The sequence below is a fragment of the Coregonus clupeaformis genome, chromosome 4 (assembly GCF_020615455.1).
Source record: "Coregonus clupeaformis isolate EN_2021a chromosome 4, ASM2061545v1, whole genome shotgun sequence".
NCBI classification, from domain to species: domain Eukaryota; kingdom Metazoa; phylum Chordata; class Actinopteri; order Salmoniformes; family Salmonidae; genus Coregonus; species Coregonus clupeaformis.
This window is the reverse complement of record NC_059195.1, coordinates 5,053,384-5,071,834: the sequence shown is the minus strand read 5'-3', so window position 1 is coordinate 5,071,834 and position 18,451 is coordinate 5,053,384. Positions and strand designations below refer to the sequence as shown.

Sequence of the window (18,451 nt, the reverse complement as noted above, 5' to 3'; positions counted from 1 at the left end):
ATCCCCTGGCTATTTCCAAATACCCCGGTTTATGGTATATACGGTATACCGCCCATTCACAACAGTTACAATAACCAACTGACAAATTGACAATAAACAAGAGCAGTCAGGCTATTGTAGCTACAATCCCTTGTATTTACAAAGTGCGGACCTGTTGCTCACAAAAATGCAATGTTAGCCCTAGCACATAAAGTCAAGTAGTGTACATACACTACAGGTCAAAAGTTTTAGAACACCTACTCAATCAAGGGTTTTTCTTTATTTTTACTATTTTCTACATTGTAGATGTGGTCCTCTGTAGCTCAGCTGGTAGAGCACGGCGCTTGTAACGCCAGGGTAGTGGGTTCGAACCCCTGGACCACCCATACACAAAAATGTATGCACGCATGACTGTAAGTCGCTTTGGATAAAAGCGTCTGCTAAATGGCATATTATTATTATTATTATTATAAAACAAATCAAAATGTATTTTATATTTCAGATTCTTCAAATAGCGACCCTTTGCCTTGATGATAGCTTTGCACACTCTTGGCATTCTCTCAACCAGCTTCATGAGGTAGTCAATTGAAATGCATTGCAATTAACATGTGCGCCTTCTTAAAAGTTAATTTGTGGAATTCCTTTCCTTCTTAATGCGTTTGAGCCAATCAGTTGTGTTGTGACAAGGTAGGGGGGTATACAGAAGATATCCCTATTTGGTAAAAGACCAAGTCCATATTATGGCAAGAACAGCTCAAATAAGTAAAGAGAAATGACAGTCCATCATTACTTTAAGACATGAAGGTCAGTCAATACGGAACATTTCAAGAACTTTGAAAGTTCAAGTGCAGTCGCAAAAACCATCAAGCGCTATGATGAAACTGGCTCTCATGAGGACCGCCACAGGAATGGAAGACCCAGAGTTACCTCTGCTGCAGAGAATAAGTTCATTAGAGTTACCAGCCTCAGAAATTGCAGTCCAAGTAAATGCTTCACAGAGTTCAAGTAACAGACACATCTCAACATCAACTGTTCAGAGGAGACTGTGTGAATCAGGCCTTCATGGTCGAATTGCTGCAAAGAAACCACTAATAAAGGACACCAATAATAAGAAGAGACTTGCTTGGGCCAAGAAACACAAGCAATGGATATTAGACCGGTGGAAATGTGTCCTTTGGTCTGGAGTCCAAATTGGAGATTTTTGGTTCCAACCGCCGTTTCTTTGTGAGACGCGTGTGGGTGAACGGATGATCTCCGCATGTGTATTTTCCACCGTACTTCACACTTAACCAGCATGGCTACCACAGCATTCTGCAGCGATACGCCATCTCATCTGGTTTGGGCTTAGCGGGACTATCATTTGTTTTTCAACAGGACAATGACCAAACACACCTCCAGGCTGTGTAAGGGCTATTTTACCAAGAAAGAGAGTGATGGAGTGCTGCATTAGATGACCTGGCCTCCACAATCCCCCGACCTCAACCAAATTGAGATGGTTTGGGATGAGTCGGACTGCAGAGTGAAGGAAAAGCAGCCAACAAGTGCTCAGCATATGTGGGAACTCCTTCAAGACTGTTGGAAAAGCTTTCCAGGTGAAGCTGGTTGAGAGAATGCCAAAAGTGTGCAAAGCTGTCATCAAGGCAAAGGCTGGCTATTTGAAGAATCTCAAATATAAAATATATTTTGATTTGTTTAATACTTTTTTAGTTACTACATGATTCCATATGTGTTATTTCATAGTTTTTATGTCTTCACTATTATTCTACAATGTAGACAATAGTAAAAATAAAGAAAAACCCTTGAATGAGTAGGTGTTCTAAAACTTTTGACCGGTAGTGTAGGTCTGGAGATATTTTGGGCCTCCCCTAGTGTATCTGGCTGCTACAATGTGATTGTTTTATTGAATCAAGCCCAAATGTGTTCCAGACTTCATAGAGCAACTCAACATTCACAGTTAAGAATTATTGTCCACTTTTCCACTTTGAAAGCGAAACCAAGGAAACCATGCTGACTAGACTGCTTGAATAAAACAATAGATATAGAAATATGGCCAATTTAATATAGTTACTGTTTTAAAGTTAATGCCAAGAAAGACACTAATGTGTGTGTGTGTGTGTGTGTGTGTGTGTGTGTGTGTGTGTGTGTGTGTTTGGACCAGAGGCCTCACAAGGATAGTAAAACATGGAAAATTCTGACAAGTGGGGACATAAAAAATGCTATTTTAGGCATAGGGATTAGGTTTAGGGTTACAATTAGGGTTAGGGTTAGGGAAAATAGGATTTTTAATGGGAATCAATTGTTTGGTCCCCACAACGATAGTAAAACAAAAATGTGTGTCTGTGTGTGTATCTATGCATGCTTTGTGTGGTTATATGGGTGTATCTTTTTATTTTGACATCAAATTGACTAGCAAGGGCTAAGAGAGAGTCTAAGGGGGACAGAGGACTTTTTCTTCGAGACAGTACCTGACAGGACTCTCGTTGAGACAGAGAGTGGGTGGAGTAGTTAAGATCCAGACCGAAATCGACGGGGTGCACAGTGAGCAGTCGTTTGGCCTTTTTCATCTTCAGGAGAGTAGAGATAAAGACACCGTCACACATAGAACCAGGAGAGCGGAGAGGAGACAGGGAGGACACCAAAGATGGGTAAAGGCGGTGAGAAGTGACAACTCTCCACTAATAACAACTACTGAGACACACTCCCTCAAGAGCTCTGGAGGGGACCATTGGTGTCCCAACAAAAAGTGTCCTTTTTCAAATTAGAGAACCTTATACCTGGAATACAACCTTTCCCTCTTAATGTGTATACCAGTGGGGTTAGCATTGGTCAAATAAGCATTACCATGCTGACATGTTCTTTTAGGAAGATTATGCTTTTACTGAATGTGACAACAGATGTTCTTCTTTCCAATACTGTATGAGTCAATAAGGAATGCACGTGTGGCTCCCTGTGTGGCTCAGTTGGTAGAGCACAGCACTTGCAATGCTAGGGACATGGGTTTGATAAAAGTGTTTGCTAAATGACGGATATTATGCAGGCCATGCAAATGCATCATTCCCATGGCTTTGGGTGGGCTGCCATATGTTGAATGACAATGAGGACAATGTTCCTTGAGTAAATATCACCATATGATGGAAATATCACCATAAGTTTGTTGTTGTGGTCATTTATGGGAGATGGTGTCACCTTTTCTTTTTTGGAATAACAAAGGATCACCATATGCTAAACTGAGGCTCTTGAAGATGGGATTTGAGTTGTTTCAGAAATTAACAGTTCATAAGCAGAAAAAAGCATTTTACCCAACTACACTGGCTCATGTGTCCCTGAGTCATTCAAATTACTTTTTCTGCTTACACCACTTGAGGGTGCTCTCCCTCTCTATCACTGTCTTTCACAAGGTAACCAAAGCAGGAGGTACTGGTAAGACCATGGAAAAGTTGTGGTCATAAACATGAAAACAGCAGTATTCACTATCACTTAAATTGCAACAACAAAATTAGGTTTAAATCATAGGCTACACTACATACATGGATATGTGATATTACATTTCTAAACTTGGACACAATGGCCCATATTCACAAAGCATCTCAGAGTAGGAGTGCTGATCTAGGATCAGGTCCATATTATCTTATTCATTATGATCTAAAAGACAAAACTGATCCTATATAAGCACTCCTACTCGACACTTTGTGAATATGAGCCAAGGATTATTGTGTCAGCAGACAACAATGAGAGAAAGTGCTTAGTGTTGGTTATTCATTGTGATTTGGAACTAAACAACCAATCTAGACTGTACAACAGTCATAACAAAAACCAGCAGGAGACACTACAGGGTCTCTCTATCACTTTTCTCATACACTTGACATTTCTGGGACTGCGTCCTAAAATGCACCCTATTACCTATGTAGTGCACTACTATTGACCAGGGCCCATCAGCATTGGTCAAAAGAAGGGCACTATATAGGGAATAGAGTGCCATTTGTGATGCACCCTGGGACTCTTTAATGTGTGACATGATCTATGACAGCCTGGTATTTATTTACCCATGATGCACCGGGCCAGCGCTGGTTCTGCAATGCCTTAACACTGACCAGCTGCTCATTCACAAGGGTCAGCACAAATGACCAGATCTATAAATCATCCCAACTGTCAAACAACAGGGCATGGGTAGATCTGTATGATGAAAGATTAGGGAATCTACAGTTTAGACCGCCTAGCTTAGGCCGATGATACAGAAGGTGCTACATAGTATAATAATATAAATAAAATAATATATACAGTATATATATCATTTAGCAGATGCTTTTATCCAAAGCGACTTACAGTCATGCATGTATACATTTCACATATGGGATGTCCCGGGAATCGAAACACACAACCCTGGAGGTGCAAGCGACATGCTATACCAACTGAGCCATACAAGACCACATAGCATTCTTGTAGGACCAATTAAATGACTTATGGTTGATATATAATTTCAGCCTTTTCCTAAACTATGGGCCTACATTCATTTTTATAAAGGGGCTGTACAAACATGTCCACTTTTTGAAGTCTGAATTCACCTTTACTTGCACACAGGAATGTCTCAACCATAAACATGAACTTAGGTGTCTCAAACATTCAAAAAGACCTGTACAAGCAACTTAACCCTCATACTACCAACATACTGTATTATACATACATGGATTACCAACTGGGGTCATTTTGACCCCAAGAAGAAACTATTGGAAAAAGCAACAATCATAGCAAAATATCAACTAAATTCTTATAAAAACATAATTAGACATGTAAATAATGTTATCTGAAATAAAGAATAACCAAAACAGACTTATTTCAGCTACAGTTAATTTGCATATTCCGTCAAATGAAAATATACATTTTCCCCTTAAATAATGTGCAGCCTTTGGTAACACTTTATTTGGACAGTCCATCTGTAGAGATCTACAGACTATCAGTAACATTTCAACTAACTATCTACTAACCCGAACACTAGCCTAACCTTAAGCCTTATCCTAACCCTTATTCTAAACCTTATCCTTACCCTAACCCTAACCTTAACCTTAAGAAACAATTGTTTATCAACAGATAGTTTGTTGATAGTATGACCATCAAATAAAGTGTGACCATCTTTTCTCCAAATTACAATCTACTAAAAAGCTGATTTTACATAATTTGATTGTAGTATCATTTAGCTTTTAGAATTTTGAAGTAAATACTAATTTTGCCATATTCAGGGGCGGTACACCAACATTTTTAATATGCTTAATTTTATTGAAAAAAAGTGATTCATCCATTGATCCTGAGTGGAAATTACAATTACCACTGACATACTTTTATTTGCTATTTTGACTGCAACTATGCATATATGTGAGTTAATTTTAATTTTGCACACCGTCATACCTAGTTATAACCAGTTATAGCCATAGGTGAGTACACAAGGTGCTCCTTCTGTGCAGGTGATCTGTCTATCTGGTCACAATCACTAATACAGGTCCCCCTCCACCTTCAGAGGATATGTATAACTTAATATTATGTCTCCAATTTCAAATTAATATATATATTTTTTTAGATTTGCCCTAAAATAACTAATTTTCAGAGAATACACACCAATACACCTCTCTATGTAGATTCAGAGTGTATCTGAGTTCTGTATTGAAATTATATCAAGTATTTATACCATTGGCAGATTTGTATATGCACATAAATAAGGTAATTTCGTTTTGTACAGTCATACGATACGTGGTATAGAAAAGTACAATCTTAGCCGTGTACATGGGGTGTATTATCTCAGCAGATGATATGTCTATCTGGTCAAAATCACGGATACATACATGGATTACCAACTGGGGTCATTTTGACCCCAAGAAGAAACTATTAGAAAAAGCAACAATCATAGCAAAATATCAACTTAATTCTTATAAAAACATCATTAGACATGTAAATAATGTTATCTGAAATAAAGAATAACCAAAACAGACTTATTTCATACCTCTGGTGGTATAGATAATTTGTAATTATGTCCCCAGATAAACCTATATTCAAATAAAGGTCCTATTTATCAAATTACTACAGGCTGAATTAGGTGTCTTAATAAATAAAAAAATCCATTGACAAAGTCATGAAATATTGGAAGAATTGAATAAACCACCTTTGGGCTATGATCAAAAATATGCCTTTGGGGTCAAAATGACCCCAGTTGGTTGTATGAGGGTTAAAACAAACATATAAAAACTTAAAAGACATAAAGCAGGCACTGTAGTCTGCATATCTCAAGAGTTAGACTAGGTTTTCATTTTACATTACGTCATTTAGCAGACGCTCTTATCCAGAGCGACTTACAGTTAGTGAGTGCATACATATATATATATTTTTTTATCATACTGGCCCCCCCGTGGGAATCAAACCCACAACCCTGGCGTTGCAAGCGCCATGCTCTACCAACTGAGCTACACGGAACTACTGAGTAAAGGGTCTGAATACTTATGTAAATGTGATATTTTCATTTGTGTATACACGTTACTTTGTGTCAAGGTCTCAATGCTTCAGCGTGGATTACCATTGAGAAGACCCAGCAACATTTAAAAAGATGCCAAATACTGCTGAATGCACACTAATGAGTCACTGTTTCTTTTACGTTTATGTTTTGTGTTTGTTTTATGAAGATATGGAATGTACAGTATACCACAAAGAAACGTTTCCCAAAATCATTCATCGGGTAAGGTTGTACATGTTTGTTTTAGCCCAGCACAAGCACAACTGACTCAACTATTCCACTATTCATCAAGACACTTTGTTAGTTGAATCGCATGTGTTAATGCAGAGCTAGAACAGAAATGTGCAACACTCGGGCACACCCGAGGACCCAAGCTAAGAAACACTGACATAGAGGGATATCCTCTACCCACCAACATAAACAGTCAAGGACACAATTGACTGATTCACAATATAGGGCCAACCCGAACCATACTGTGCTGGCTCTGATATTTTCTCTTTATATTGTCCTTTCGCGTACAGTTCTAGGAACTTTGGTGTATGTGAACCCAGGCCAGCCCAGTACAGTTTGGCTCGGTAGTGTGAAAAAGGTAATACTGTAATTCAGGAAGAATAGAGAGTGGGCAATACCGCTCTGTAGTGTCGTCCATCTGCCACGGTGTCCATGTTGTTCTCATCATAGAGATCTGCTGAGGAGGGAGAAGTGTCTTGTGTGAGTTTAAGACATTTATTTAATTCAATTCCATATCACTTCAATTATCCCTCAAAAGGCAACTGTGCTGGGCAAAACAGTGCACGTTTAAGTACATTAGGTACATGCATACACACAGTACATAATACAGTGCCTTAAGAAAGTATTCACACCCCTTGACCTTTTCCACAATTTGTTGTGTTACAGCCTGAATTTAACATTGATTACATTTAGATGTTGTGTCACTGGCCTACACACAATAACCCATAATGTCAAAGTGGAATTATGTTTTTAGAAATGTTTTCAAATCAAATCAAAATCAAATCAAATGTTTTTTGCCACGTGCCGAATACAACAGTTGTAGACCTTACAGTGAAATGCTTACTTACAAGCCCTTAACCAACAATGCAGTTTTAAGAAAAATAACTGTTAAGTAAAAAAATAACAGTAGGGAGGCTATATACAGGGGGTACCGGTACAAAGTCAATGCGCGGGGGCACCGGTTAGTCAAAGTAATTTAGGCAATATGTACATGTTGGTAGAGTTAAAGTGACTATGCATATATAATAAACAGCAGCGTAAAAGAGGGGGTGGAAGCTGTTAAAAACCTTTTGGACAAAGACTTGGCGCTCTGGTACCACTTGCCGTGGGGGAGCAGAGAGAACAGTCTATGACTAGGGTGGCTGGAGTCTTTGACCATTTTTAGGTCCTTCCTCTGACACCACCGGGTATAGAGGTCCTGGATGGCAGGAAGCTTGGCCACAGTGATGTACGGGGCCGTATGCACTACCCTCTGTAGTGCCTTGCGGTCGGAGGCCGAGCAGTTGCCATACCAGGTGGTGATGCAACTAGTCAGGATGCTCTCGATGGTGCAGCTATATAAATTTTTGAGGATCTGAGGACCCATGCCAAATCTTTTCAGTCTCCTGAGGGGGACTAGGCGTTGTCGTGCCCTCTTCATGACTGACTTGGTGTGTCTGGACCATGATAGTTTGTTGGTGATGTGGACACCAAGGAACTTGAAGCTCTCAACCTGTTCCACTACAGCCCCGTCGACAAGAATGGGGGCGTGCTCAAACCTATTTTTTTTCCTGTAGTCCACAATCATCTCCTTTGTCTTGATCACGTTGAGGGAGATGTTGTTATCCTGGCACCACATGTCCAGGTCTCTGACCTCCTCCATGTAGGCAAACTTAATGATGGTGTTAATGATCGTGCCTGGCCATGTCATGGGTGAACAGGGAGTACAGGAGGGGACTGAGCACGCACCCGTGAGGGGCCCCCGTGTTGAGGATCAGAGTGGCAGATGTGTTGTTACCTACCCTTACCACTTGGGGGCGGCCCGTCAGGAAGTCCAGGATCCAGTTGCAGAGGGAGGTGTTTAGTCCCAGGGTCCTTAGCTTAGTGATGAGCTTTGAGGGCACTATGGTGTTGAACGCTGAGCTGTAGTCAATGACTAGCATTCTCACGTAGGCGTTCCTCTTGTCCAGGTGGGAAAGGGCAGTGTGGAGTGCAATAGAGATTGCATCATCTGTGGATCTGTTGGGGCGGTATGCAAATTGGATTGGGTCTAGGGTTTCTGGGATAATGTTGTTGATATGAGCCTTGACCAGCCTTTCAAAGCACTTCATGGCTAAAGACGTGAGTGCTACGGGTCGGTAGTCATTTAGGCAGGTTATCTTAGTGTTCTTGGGCACAGGCACTATGGGGATCTGCTTGAAACATGTTGGTATTACAGACTCAGTCAGGGACATGTTGAAAATGTCAGTGAAGACACTTGCCAGTTGGTCAGCACATGCTCGGAGTACATGTCCTGGTAATCCATCTGGCCCTGCGGCCTTGTGAATGTTGACCTGCTTAAAAGTTTTACTCACATCGGCTATGGAGAGCGTGATCACATAGTCATCTGGAACAGCTGATGCTTTCATGCATGCTTCAGTGTTGCTTGCCTCGAAGCGAGCATAGAAGTGATTTAGCTCATCTTGTAGGCTAATGTCACTGGGCAGCTCGCGGCTGTGCTTCCCTTTGTAGTCTGTAATAGTTTGCAAGCCCTGCCACATCCGACGAGCATCGGAGCCGGTGTAGTACGATTCAATCTTAGTCCTGTATTGACTCTTTGCCTGTTTGATGGTTCATCGGAGGGCATAGCGGGATTTCTTATAAGCATCCAGGTTAGAGTCCCGCTCCTTGAAAGCGGCAGCTCTACACTTTAGCTCAGTGCGGATGTTGCCTGTAATCCATGGCTTCTGGTTGGGGTACGGACGGTCACTGTGGGGATGACATCATTGATTGACTTATTGATGAAGCCAGTGACTGATGTGGTGTACTCTTCAATGCCATCAGAAGAATCCCGGAACGTATTCCAGTCTGTGCTAGCAAAACAGTCCTGTAGCTTAGCATTTGCGTAATCTGACCACTTCCATATTAACCGAGTCACTGGTGATTCCTGCTTTAGTTTTTGCTTATAAGCAGGAATCAGGAGGATAGAATTATGGTCAGATTTGCCAAATGGTGGGCAAGGGAGAGCTTTGTACGCGTCTCTGTGTGTGGACTAAAGTTGGTATAGAGTTTTTTTTCTTTTGGTTGCACATTTAACATGCTGGTAGAAATGAGGTAGAACGGATTTAAGTTTCCCTCCATTAAAGTCCCCAGCCACTAGGAGAGCTGCCTCTGGATGAGCATTTTCATGTTTGCTTATGGCCTTATACAGCTCAATGAGTGCAATCTCAGTGCCAGCATCAGTTTGTGGTGGTAAATAGATAGCTACAAAAAATATATTAGAAAACTCTCTTGGTAAATAGTGTGGTCTACAGCTTATCATGAGATACTCTACCTCAGGCGAGCAAAGCCTTGAAACTTCCTTAGTATTAGATTTCGTGCATCAGCTGTTGTTTACAAAAATACACAGACCGCCACCCCTTGTCTTACCAGACGTTCTATCCTGCTGATGTAGCGTATATCCCGCCAGCTGTATGTTATCAATGTCGTCGTTCAGCCATGACTCGGTGAAACATAAGATATTACAGTTTTGAATGTCCTTGATCTTAGGTCGTCCATTTTGTTTTCCAATGATTGTACTTTGGCTAATAGGACTGATGGAAGTGGCAGATTCCTCACTCGCTGTCGGATCCTTACAAGGCACCCCGACCTACGTCCACAATATCTCTGTCTCTTTCTCATGCGAATGACAGGGATTTGGGCCTTGTCGGGTGTCTGTAGAATATCCTTCGCGTCCGACTCATTGAAGAAAACATCTTTGTCCAATACAAGGTGAGTAATCGCTGTCCTGATATCCAGAAGCTCTTTTTGGTCATAAGAGACGGTGGCAGAAATAACGCGAAAAAACACACATAATAGCACAATTGGTTAGTGGGCCGTAAAATGGCAGCCATCTCCTCAGGCGGCATTCTGATTTGAGCCAATAAGTATTCAATCCCTTTGTTATGGCAAGCCTAAATAAGTTCCGGAGTAAAAATGTGCTAAACAAGTCACATAATAAGTTGCATGGACTCACTCTGTGTGCAATAATAGTGTTTAACATGATTTTTAAATGACAACCCCATCTCTGTACCCCACACATACAATTATCTGTAAGGTCCCTCAATCGAGCAGTTAATATCACACACAGATTCAACCACAAAGACCAGGAAGGTTTGCCAATGTCTCGCAAAGGGCACCTATTGGTAGAAGAAATTGAATATCCCTTTGAGCATGGTGAAGTTATTAATTACAATTTGGATGGTGTATCAATACACCCAGTCACTACAATGATGCAGGCATCCTTCCTAACTCAGTTGCTGGAGAGGAATGAAACTGCTCAGGGATTTCAGCATGAGTCCAATGCTGACTTTAAAACAGTTATAGAGTTTAATGGTTGTGATAGGAGAAAACTGAGGATGGATACAACATTATATTTACTCCAAAATACAAACCTAATTGACAGAGTGAAAAGAAGGAAGCCTGTACAGCTTCATTAAATAGTACCCGCAAAACACCAGTCTCAACGTCAACAGTGAAGAGGCGACTCCGGGATGCAGAGTTGCAAAGAAAAAGCCATATCTCAGACTGGCCAATAAAAAGAAAAGATTAAGATGGGCAGTCTGAGATATGGCTTTTTCTTTTCAACTCTGCCTAGAAGGTCAGCATCCCGGAGTCACTTCTTCACTGTTGACGTTGAGACTGGTGTTTTGCGGGTACTATTTAATGAAGCTGCCAGTTGAGGACCTGTGAGGTGCCTGTTTCTCAAACTAGACACTCTAATGTATTTGTCCTCTTGCTCAGTTGTGCACCGGGGCCTCCCACTCCTCTTTCTATTCTGGTTAGAGCCAGTTTGCGCTGTTCTGTGAAGGGAGTAGTACACAACGTTGTAAGAGATCTTCAGTTTCTTGGCAATTTCTCGCATGGAATAGCCTTCATTTCTCAGAACAAGAATAGACTGACGAGTTTCAGAAGAAAGTTATTTGTTTCTGGCCATTTTGAGCCTGTAATCGAACCCACAATTGCTCCAGATACTCAACTAGTCTCAAGAAGGCCAGTTTTATTGCTTCTTTAATCAGCACAACAGTTTTCAGCTGTGCTAGCATAATTGCAAAAGGGTTTTCTAATGATCAATTAGCCTTTTAAAATGATAAACTTGGATTAGCAAACACAACGTGCCATTGGAACACAGGACTGATGGATGCTGATAATGGGCCTTTGTACGCCTATGTAGATATTCCATAAAAAAATCAGCTGTTTCCAGCTACAATAGCTATTTACAACATAAAACATGTCTACTCTGTATTTCTGATCAAAAATAGCTTTTCTTTCGAAAACAAGGACATTTCCAAGTGACCCCAAACTTTTGAACAGTAGTGTACGTCTGCTTGAAAATCTATGGTAAGACTTGAAAATGGTTGTCTAGCAATGATCAACAAACAATTTGACAGAGCCTGAAGAATTTTGAAAAGAATAATGGGCAAATATTGTACAATCCAGGCGTGAAAAGCTCTTAGAGACATACCCAGGAAGATTCACAGCTGTAATTGCTGCCAAGGATGATTCTACCATGTATTGACTCAGTGGGTTGAATACTTATGTACAGTAAACTAGATATTGCTGTATTTCATTTTCAATAAATGTGCAAACATTTCTAAAAACATGTTTTCACTTTGACATTATTGGTATTGTGTTAAGATGGGTGAGGAAAAAAATCTATTAACATTTTTTTGAATTGAGGATGTAACAAGAAAATGTGGAATAAGTCAAGGGGTATGAATACTTTCTGAAGGCATTGAACGTCCAAACAAATTAGCATATTAGCAAACACTCATTTAGCATTAGCGCAAAGGTGCTTTTCTTTTCAAAGTTGTAGCTGTATAGTGTTTGTTTCTTTTTATAACTCTCTAAATAGATAAGGTAATGGAAGTGCAGGACCTAAGTGGCCTTTTTAAGAAACACACGTCAGAGAGCAAATCAAATGGTTCTTCTGTCTGCCAGCATAAAAGCAGCACAAGGAGGTAAAGTGCGAGCACACAATGTGTTTCTCAGTCTCTTTTTATGTGTGTGTTTATGAGTGAGTTGCTTTGCTCAGTAACATTTTGTTCTACCGGTTCCTGCGCTTATTGAATCAGAGGACACAAGGAGACAGGGAGTGGGAAAGAGAGCGGGAGAGAGAGAGAGAGAGAGAGAGAGAGAGAGAGAGAGAGAGAGAGAGAGAGAGAGAGAGAGAGAGAGGGAGAGAGAGGAATAGAGTGAGTGAGAAAGAGAGAGTGAGGGACAAAAATAGATGCTAAGTGGGAGAAGATTTAAGGATGAGCAGCTGCTCTGCTCAGCAGAAAAATCAACAACTAAAAACTGAAACAAGATTGTAAATGTTAAGATCATGCACATTAACTAATGGCCATGCAGCAAAAAAACGGTACAATAGATTCTAAAAACACACATGCGCACGCACATGCTCACACATGCTCTCACACGCACGTGCGCGCACACACAAACAAAATTCACAAAATTACCCTCTAATAAATTCCATAAGACTCTAATTGACCTAAAACTTCCCGGACTCTAATACCCCTGTTGACATACCAATGTGTCGGGGTTTGACAGGCAAACTCTGTGCCAGCCAACCCAAAGGGCGCTTGGTAAGTGGCCAAGCTACAGTGCCCACGGCTCTGCCTAGAGCTACAACGTGGGTCTCTTTCAGTCAAAAAAAACATTAAATACCACTTCATTTCAATTTACCCTAATCAGATTTCCTAAGCCATAATCAAATCTTGCTCTAGCTAGCTGGTTAATATGAATGTCTGTCAGAGCGACTGCCCTTATCTACAAATGTTAAATGCATACACTTTAAATATTACCTGAAAAGTTGTAAGTCACTGAAAAAGGGTAAAATATGTTTGTGCTTCACAGAAGAAATCAGATTCCAAACTCCTTAAAATTGACTGAGTCTGAAAAGCCCATACTGTACTGCATGTGGATGGAGTGAGTGAGTGATCAGTGAGACAAGCCATTCTTGGTAGTGTCTATGGAATGACACTGGACCAAGACATTGTGCTTGTGAATTGTGCAGATACACAGAGCTCTACTTACTGTGGCTTTCGGGCATGCTGTGTGTGTCATCCTCACGAAGCTCTGGGAGGGAGAGACAGAGGGAGAAAGACTAACTATCTGAGGTAAAATCAAACAATTCAAAGGAAAGGTCCCTGACGTCATCAGTAATGCTGGTTCCTCTGTAAATAAATGCACAATCAGAGATAATCTTGATGACATACACATAAAGATACACTGTTGCTATAGCTGCTAATTTCAATGTATGCTCATATGTGAAGAATGAGACTTGTACTGTGCATGCGTAAAGAAACTTTATGTCGTTTTGCTCCTCAACAGAATGGAAAGTCTCAACGTCAGTTTAGTCATAGTCTCTCTGTACACCAGAAGACAGTGGTGTGGGGATGACACCCTCTGAGCTTTGGGGGCCTCATGGATCACTGTCAGAAAGGATTGTGTGTGTGTGTTTGTGTGTGCACATGCACACTGTTCTGGCGTATGCGGCATGTGTGTGTGAAGCAATACTTTCGCACCGTGTCACGACTTCCGCCGAGGCTGCCCCCCCTCCTGGTTCGGGCAGGCTTCGGCGTTCGTCGTCACCGGAGTACTGGCTACTGCCGATCCCATTCTCAACACTCTGCTTGTCATGTCTTGTCAATCACACACACCTGGTCCTCATTCCCTAATTAATATATGTATAAGTGTTCCCTCTGTTCCCCTTGTCTTTGTGAGTGATTATTTTGTTGTGAGAGCGTGTAGCTCGGTTGAGCTACATTTCACTGTGTTATTGCCAAGGTGGATGTTTTCCCTTGTACAGTTTCGTTTGACGCTTGGGGCGTTTGATTTATGCAATCGGATTAAACTCTGGACTTTACCTCATGCGCCTGACTCCTTTCACACCTCGTCACAGAATCACTCAACTGATCTGATATGGAGTCAGCAGGAGAAGACCGCATGCCTGGAGTTGTGGCAAGGGTCCAGGAGCATTCCTCGATGTTGGCCAGCTTGGGGGAAGCGATGGATCGGGTTCTTCAGGTGGTAGAACGCCTGGAGAGGAGAGGATCCGATCTATCGGTTGACCAGCTGGTCAACCGGATCCAGCCACCTACACCCCAGCCCCTGGAGGGATCCAGATATCCTGGCCACCGGCGTTTGATGGGACTGCAGCGCGATGTAAGGGATTCCTACTCCAACTGGAGTTGTATTTCTCCAGCATCAGGCCGGAGCCTGGGGAGCGGGAGAAGGTATCCGTCCTCGTTTCCTGACTTTGTGGGAGAGCCCTGGAGTGGGCCAATGTGGTGTGGAACGAGGGAGGTACCACGTTGGAGAACTACGTGGAGTTTGCTTACCTCTTTCGGGCCGTTTTTGATCAAACACCTGAGGGTTGAGAGGCAGGCGAACGACTGGTTCATCTGAGGCAGGGGACGAGGACCGCTCAGGACTACGCGCTGGGGTTCCTGATGCTGGCAGCGGGGTCCGGGTGGAATGAGCGGGCCCTGATAGACCATTTCCGGTGCCACCTAAGGGAGGACGTCCGACGGGAGCTAGCCTGCCGGGATGCCATGCTATCGTTCTTCGAACTGGTGGACATGGCCATCCGGCTGGACAATCTGCTAGCAGCCAGAGGACGTCCTGGTAGGGGTCTGCCCGTTCCCACTCCAGATGACTCTGACCCCGAGCAGATGGAGCTGAGGGGAACCGCCGGTCGAGAGAGCGCAGGAGGACAGCGACAGTGCCACTCTGGTGGCACAAAGGGACAACCACCTCACGTCGCAGTCAACGTTCTTTTGGGTCTGGAGGCAGTAGGCAGGGTACTCACACATCACCCCAGGTAACGAACACCCAAACATGTTCAGAGCCCTTTGCGGCGCACTGTACTTTATCTATCACCTTTCCCGATCACTTGGTAGGTTCCCAGTGTAAGGTGTTAGTCGATTCAGGCGCAGCTGGGAATGTTATGGACAGGGCATTTGCACACCGTCAAGGCATTTCATTGGTTCCCCTAACCATTCCACTCCCCATCAGAGCACTAGCACATTAGTGTCCGGGTTGGTTAAGGAGGTTACGGTACCAGTCACCATGATTACGCAGGAGACACATGTTTAGCAGATCACCTTTATGATTGAGTCTCCTGCTTACCCTGTAGTCTTGGATATCCCGTGGTTAGCACTTCACAACCCCAATTTCTCATGGCCGCAGAGGGTTCTTACGGGGTGGTCGCATGAGTGTCTGGGTAGGTGTCTAGGTGTTTCCGTGGTTCCACCATGGTGGAAAGTCCAGACGGTACCCCCACCGTGCGCATTCCCACCGAGTCCCTGCGCCAGGGGTATATATTTGTCCCTCCACTTCACCTCCCTCCTCGAGTTTCTTCTTTGTGAAGAAGAAAGATGGCGGTTTACACCCGTGCATTGACCGACTCCAACCACGGTAAGGAGGTGCAGCGCTTCCTTCGTTTTGCCAACTACTATCGAAGGTTTATTTGGGGCTTTGGCAAGGTCGCAGCTCCCATTACCTCCTTGTTGAAGGGTGGGCCGTTCCAGCTCCACTGGTCTGCTGAGGCTGATTTGGCATTCAGTAGATTGCGAGGTCTGTTCACCTCAGCCCCGGTACTGGCTCACCCCGATCCATCACTACCGTTCGTAGTGGAGGTGGATGCGTCCGAGGTAGGGATAGGAGCTGTCTTATCCCAACGCTCGGGCATGCCACCCAAGCTCTGCCCCTGTGCCTTCTTTTCTAAGAAGCTCAGCTCGGCAGAGCAGAACTACGGCGTTGGTGATCGGGAGCTGCTGGCTGTTGTCCGAGCTTTGACGGTGTGGAGACATTGGCTCGAAGGGGCGAAACACCCTTTCCTCGTCTGGACAGACCACCGTAACCTGGACTACATTTGGGCAGCGAGGAGGCTGAATCCTCGCCAGGCCAGATGGGCCCTATTCTTCACCTGGTTTGATTTCACACTCTCATACATTCCGGGTACAAAGAATGTGAAGGCAGACGCACTGTCTCGGCTGTATGACACAGAGGAGAGGCCCAGAGACAACACCCCCATACTCCCGGCCTCATGCATTGTGGCGCCGGTAGTATGGGCGATGGACGCAGATATAGCGCAGGCATTACGCATAGATCCATCTCCACCACAGTGTCCAGCTGGGCTGCAGTACGTGCCTGCGCTTATCTGTGATCGTCTGATCTACTGGGCATACACGTCACCCTCCTCTGGTCATCCAGGTATCGGTCGTACAATGCGCTGCCTGACCGAGAAGTACTGGTGGCCTACCTTGGCAAAGAATGTGAGGGTGTATGTTTCCTCATGCTCAGTGTGCGCCCAGAGTAAGGCACCTAGGCACCTCCCTGCGGGTAAGCTACAACCTTTACCAGTTCCACAACGACCATGGTGTCACCTGAGTATTGATTTTCTCACTGATCTACCCCCCTCCCAAGGTAACACCACTATCCTGGTCGTTGTGGACTGCTTTTCAAAGTCCTGCCGCCTCCTTCCTTTGCCCGGTCTCCCCACAGCCCTACAAACTGCGGAGGCTCTGTTTACTCATGTCTTCTGGCACTACGGGGTACCAGAGGATATAGTGTCCGACCGAGGTCCCCAGTTCATGTCTAGAGTCTGGAAGGCATTCATGGAATGTCTGGGGGTCTCGGTCAGCCTGACCTCTGGTTTTCACCCCGAGAGCAATGGGCAGGTGGAAAGGATGAATCAAGATGTGGGTAGGTTCCTGCGGACCTACTGGCAGGACTGGCTGGGGGAGTGGTCGGTGTTCCTGCCATGGGCAGAATATGCTCAGAACTCTCTCCGCCACTCCTCCACTAACCTAACACCCTTCCAATGTGTTTTGGGTTACCAACCGATCCTGGCACCGTGGCACCAGAGCCAGACTGAGGCTCCCGCGGTGGATGACTGGTTTCGGCGCACGGAGGAGACTTGGTACGCTGCCCACGTTCACCTCCAGCGCTCCGTGCGTCGTCAGAAGGCCAACGCTGACCGCCACCGCAGGGAGGCCCCGGTGTTTGTACCAGGGGATCGGGTCTGGCTCTCGACCCGTATTCTGCCCCTCCGCCTGCCCTGCCGGAAGCTGAGCCCGTGGTTTGTGGGGCCGTTTAAAGTCCTGAGGAGAATAAACGAGGTGACACACAGGTTGTTACTCCCCCCTGATTACCGTATTAACCCCTAGTTTCATGTGTCTCTCCTCAGGCCGGTGATAGCTGGTCCGCTCCAGGAGTCTGAGGTACGGGAGGTTCCTCCACCTCCTCTGGACATTGAGGGGGCCCCGGCGTACTCGGTCCATTCCATCCTGGATTCGAGGCGTCGGGTGGGGGGCCTCCAGTATCTCATGGAGTGGAAGGGGTACGGTCCGAAGGAACGGTGCTGGGTCCCAAGGCGGGATATCCTCGAACCCTCCCTGTTGAGGGATTTCAACCATCGCCATCCAACTCGCCCTGCTCCGCGTCCTCCTGGCCGTCCCCGAGGCCGGGGTCGATGCACTGCTGGAGCCGCGCGTCAGGGGTGGGGGGTACTGTCACGACTTCCGCCGAGGCTGCCACCCCTCGTTATTTTACCTCCTGCGCCTGACTCCTTCTTTCACACCTCGTCACACACTGGTACATGCTTGCGTGTGGACTCTGTATAGACTGTGTATACATCTGTTTGTATGTGTATTTGTAGGTGTGGGTGTTTCTGTATATATCTATACATTCAATACGTGTGCATGTACATTTGCCCAAATTCGTGTTAATAATTTAACAAAAAGG

At 44.2% G+C, this 18,451-nt stretch overlaps 1 protein-coding gene across 2 annotated transcripts in view; it reads right to left on the bottom strand.

The window, feature by feature from the left end:
- LOC121550703 (melanophilin-like) overlaps positions 1-18,451 on the bottom strand; it is a 167,270-nt gene that overhangs the window by 95,488 nt on the left and 53,331 nt on the right. For both annotated transcript variants that reach the window (XM_041863064.2, XM_041863070.2), the window contains exons 5-6: positions 13,736-13,777; positions 7,102-7,160 (exon numbers count right to left, since the gene is read on the bottom strand). In XM_041863064.2, the coding sequence (XP_041718998.1) occupies positions 7,102-7,160; positions 13,736-13,777 (101 nt within the window). The remainder of the gene's footprint in view (positions 1-7,101; positions 7,161-13,735; positions 13,778-18,451) is intronic.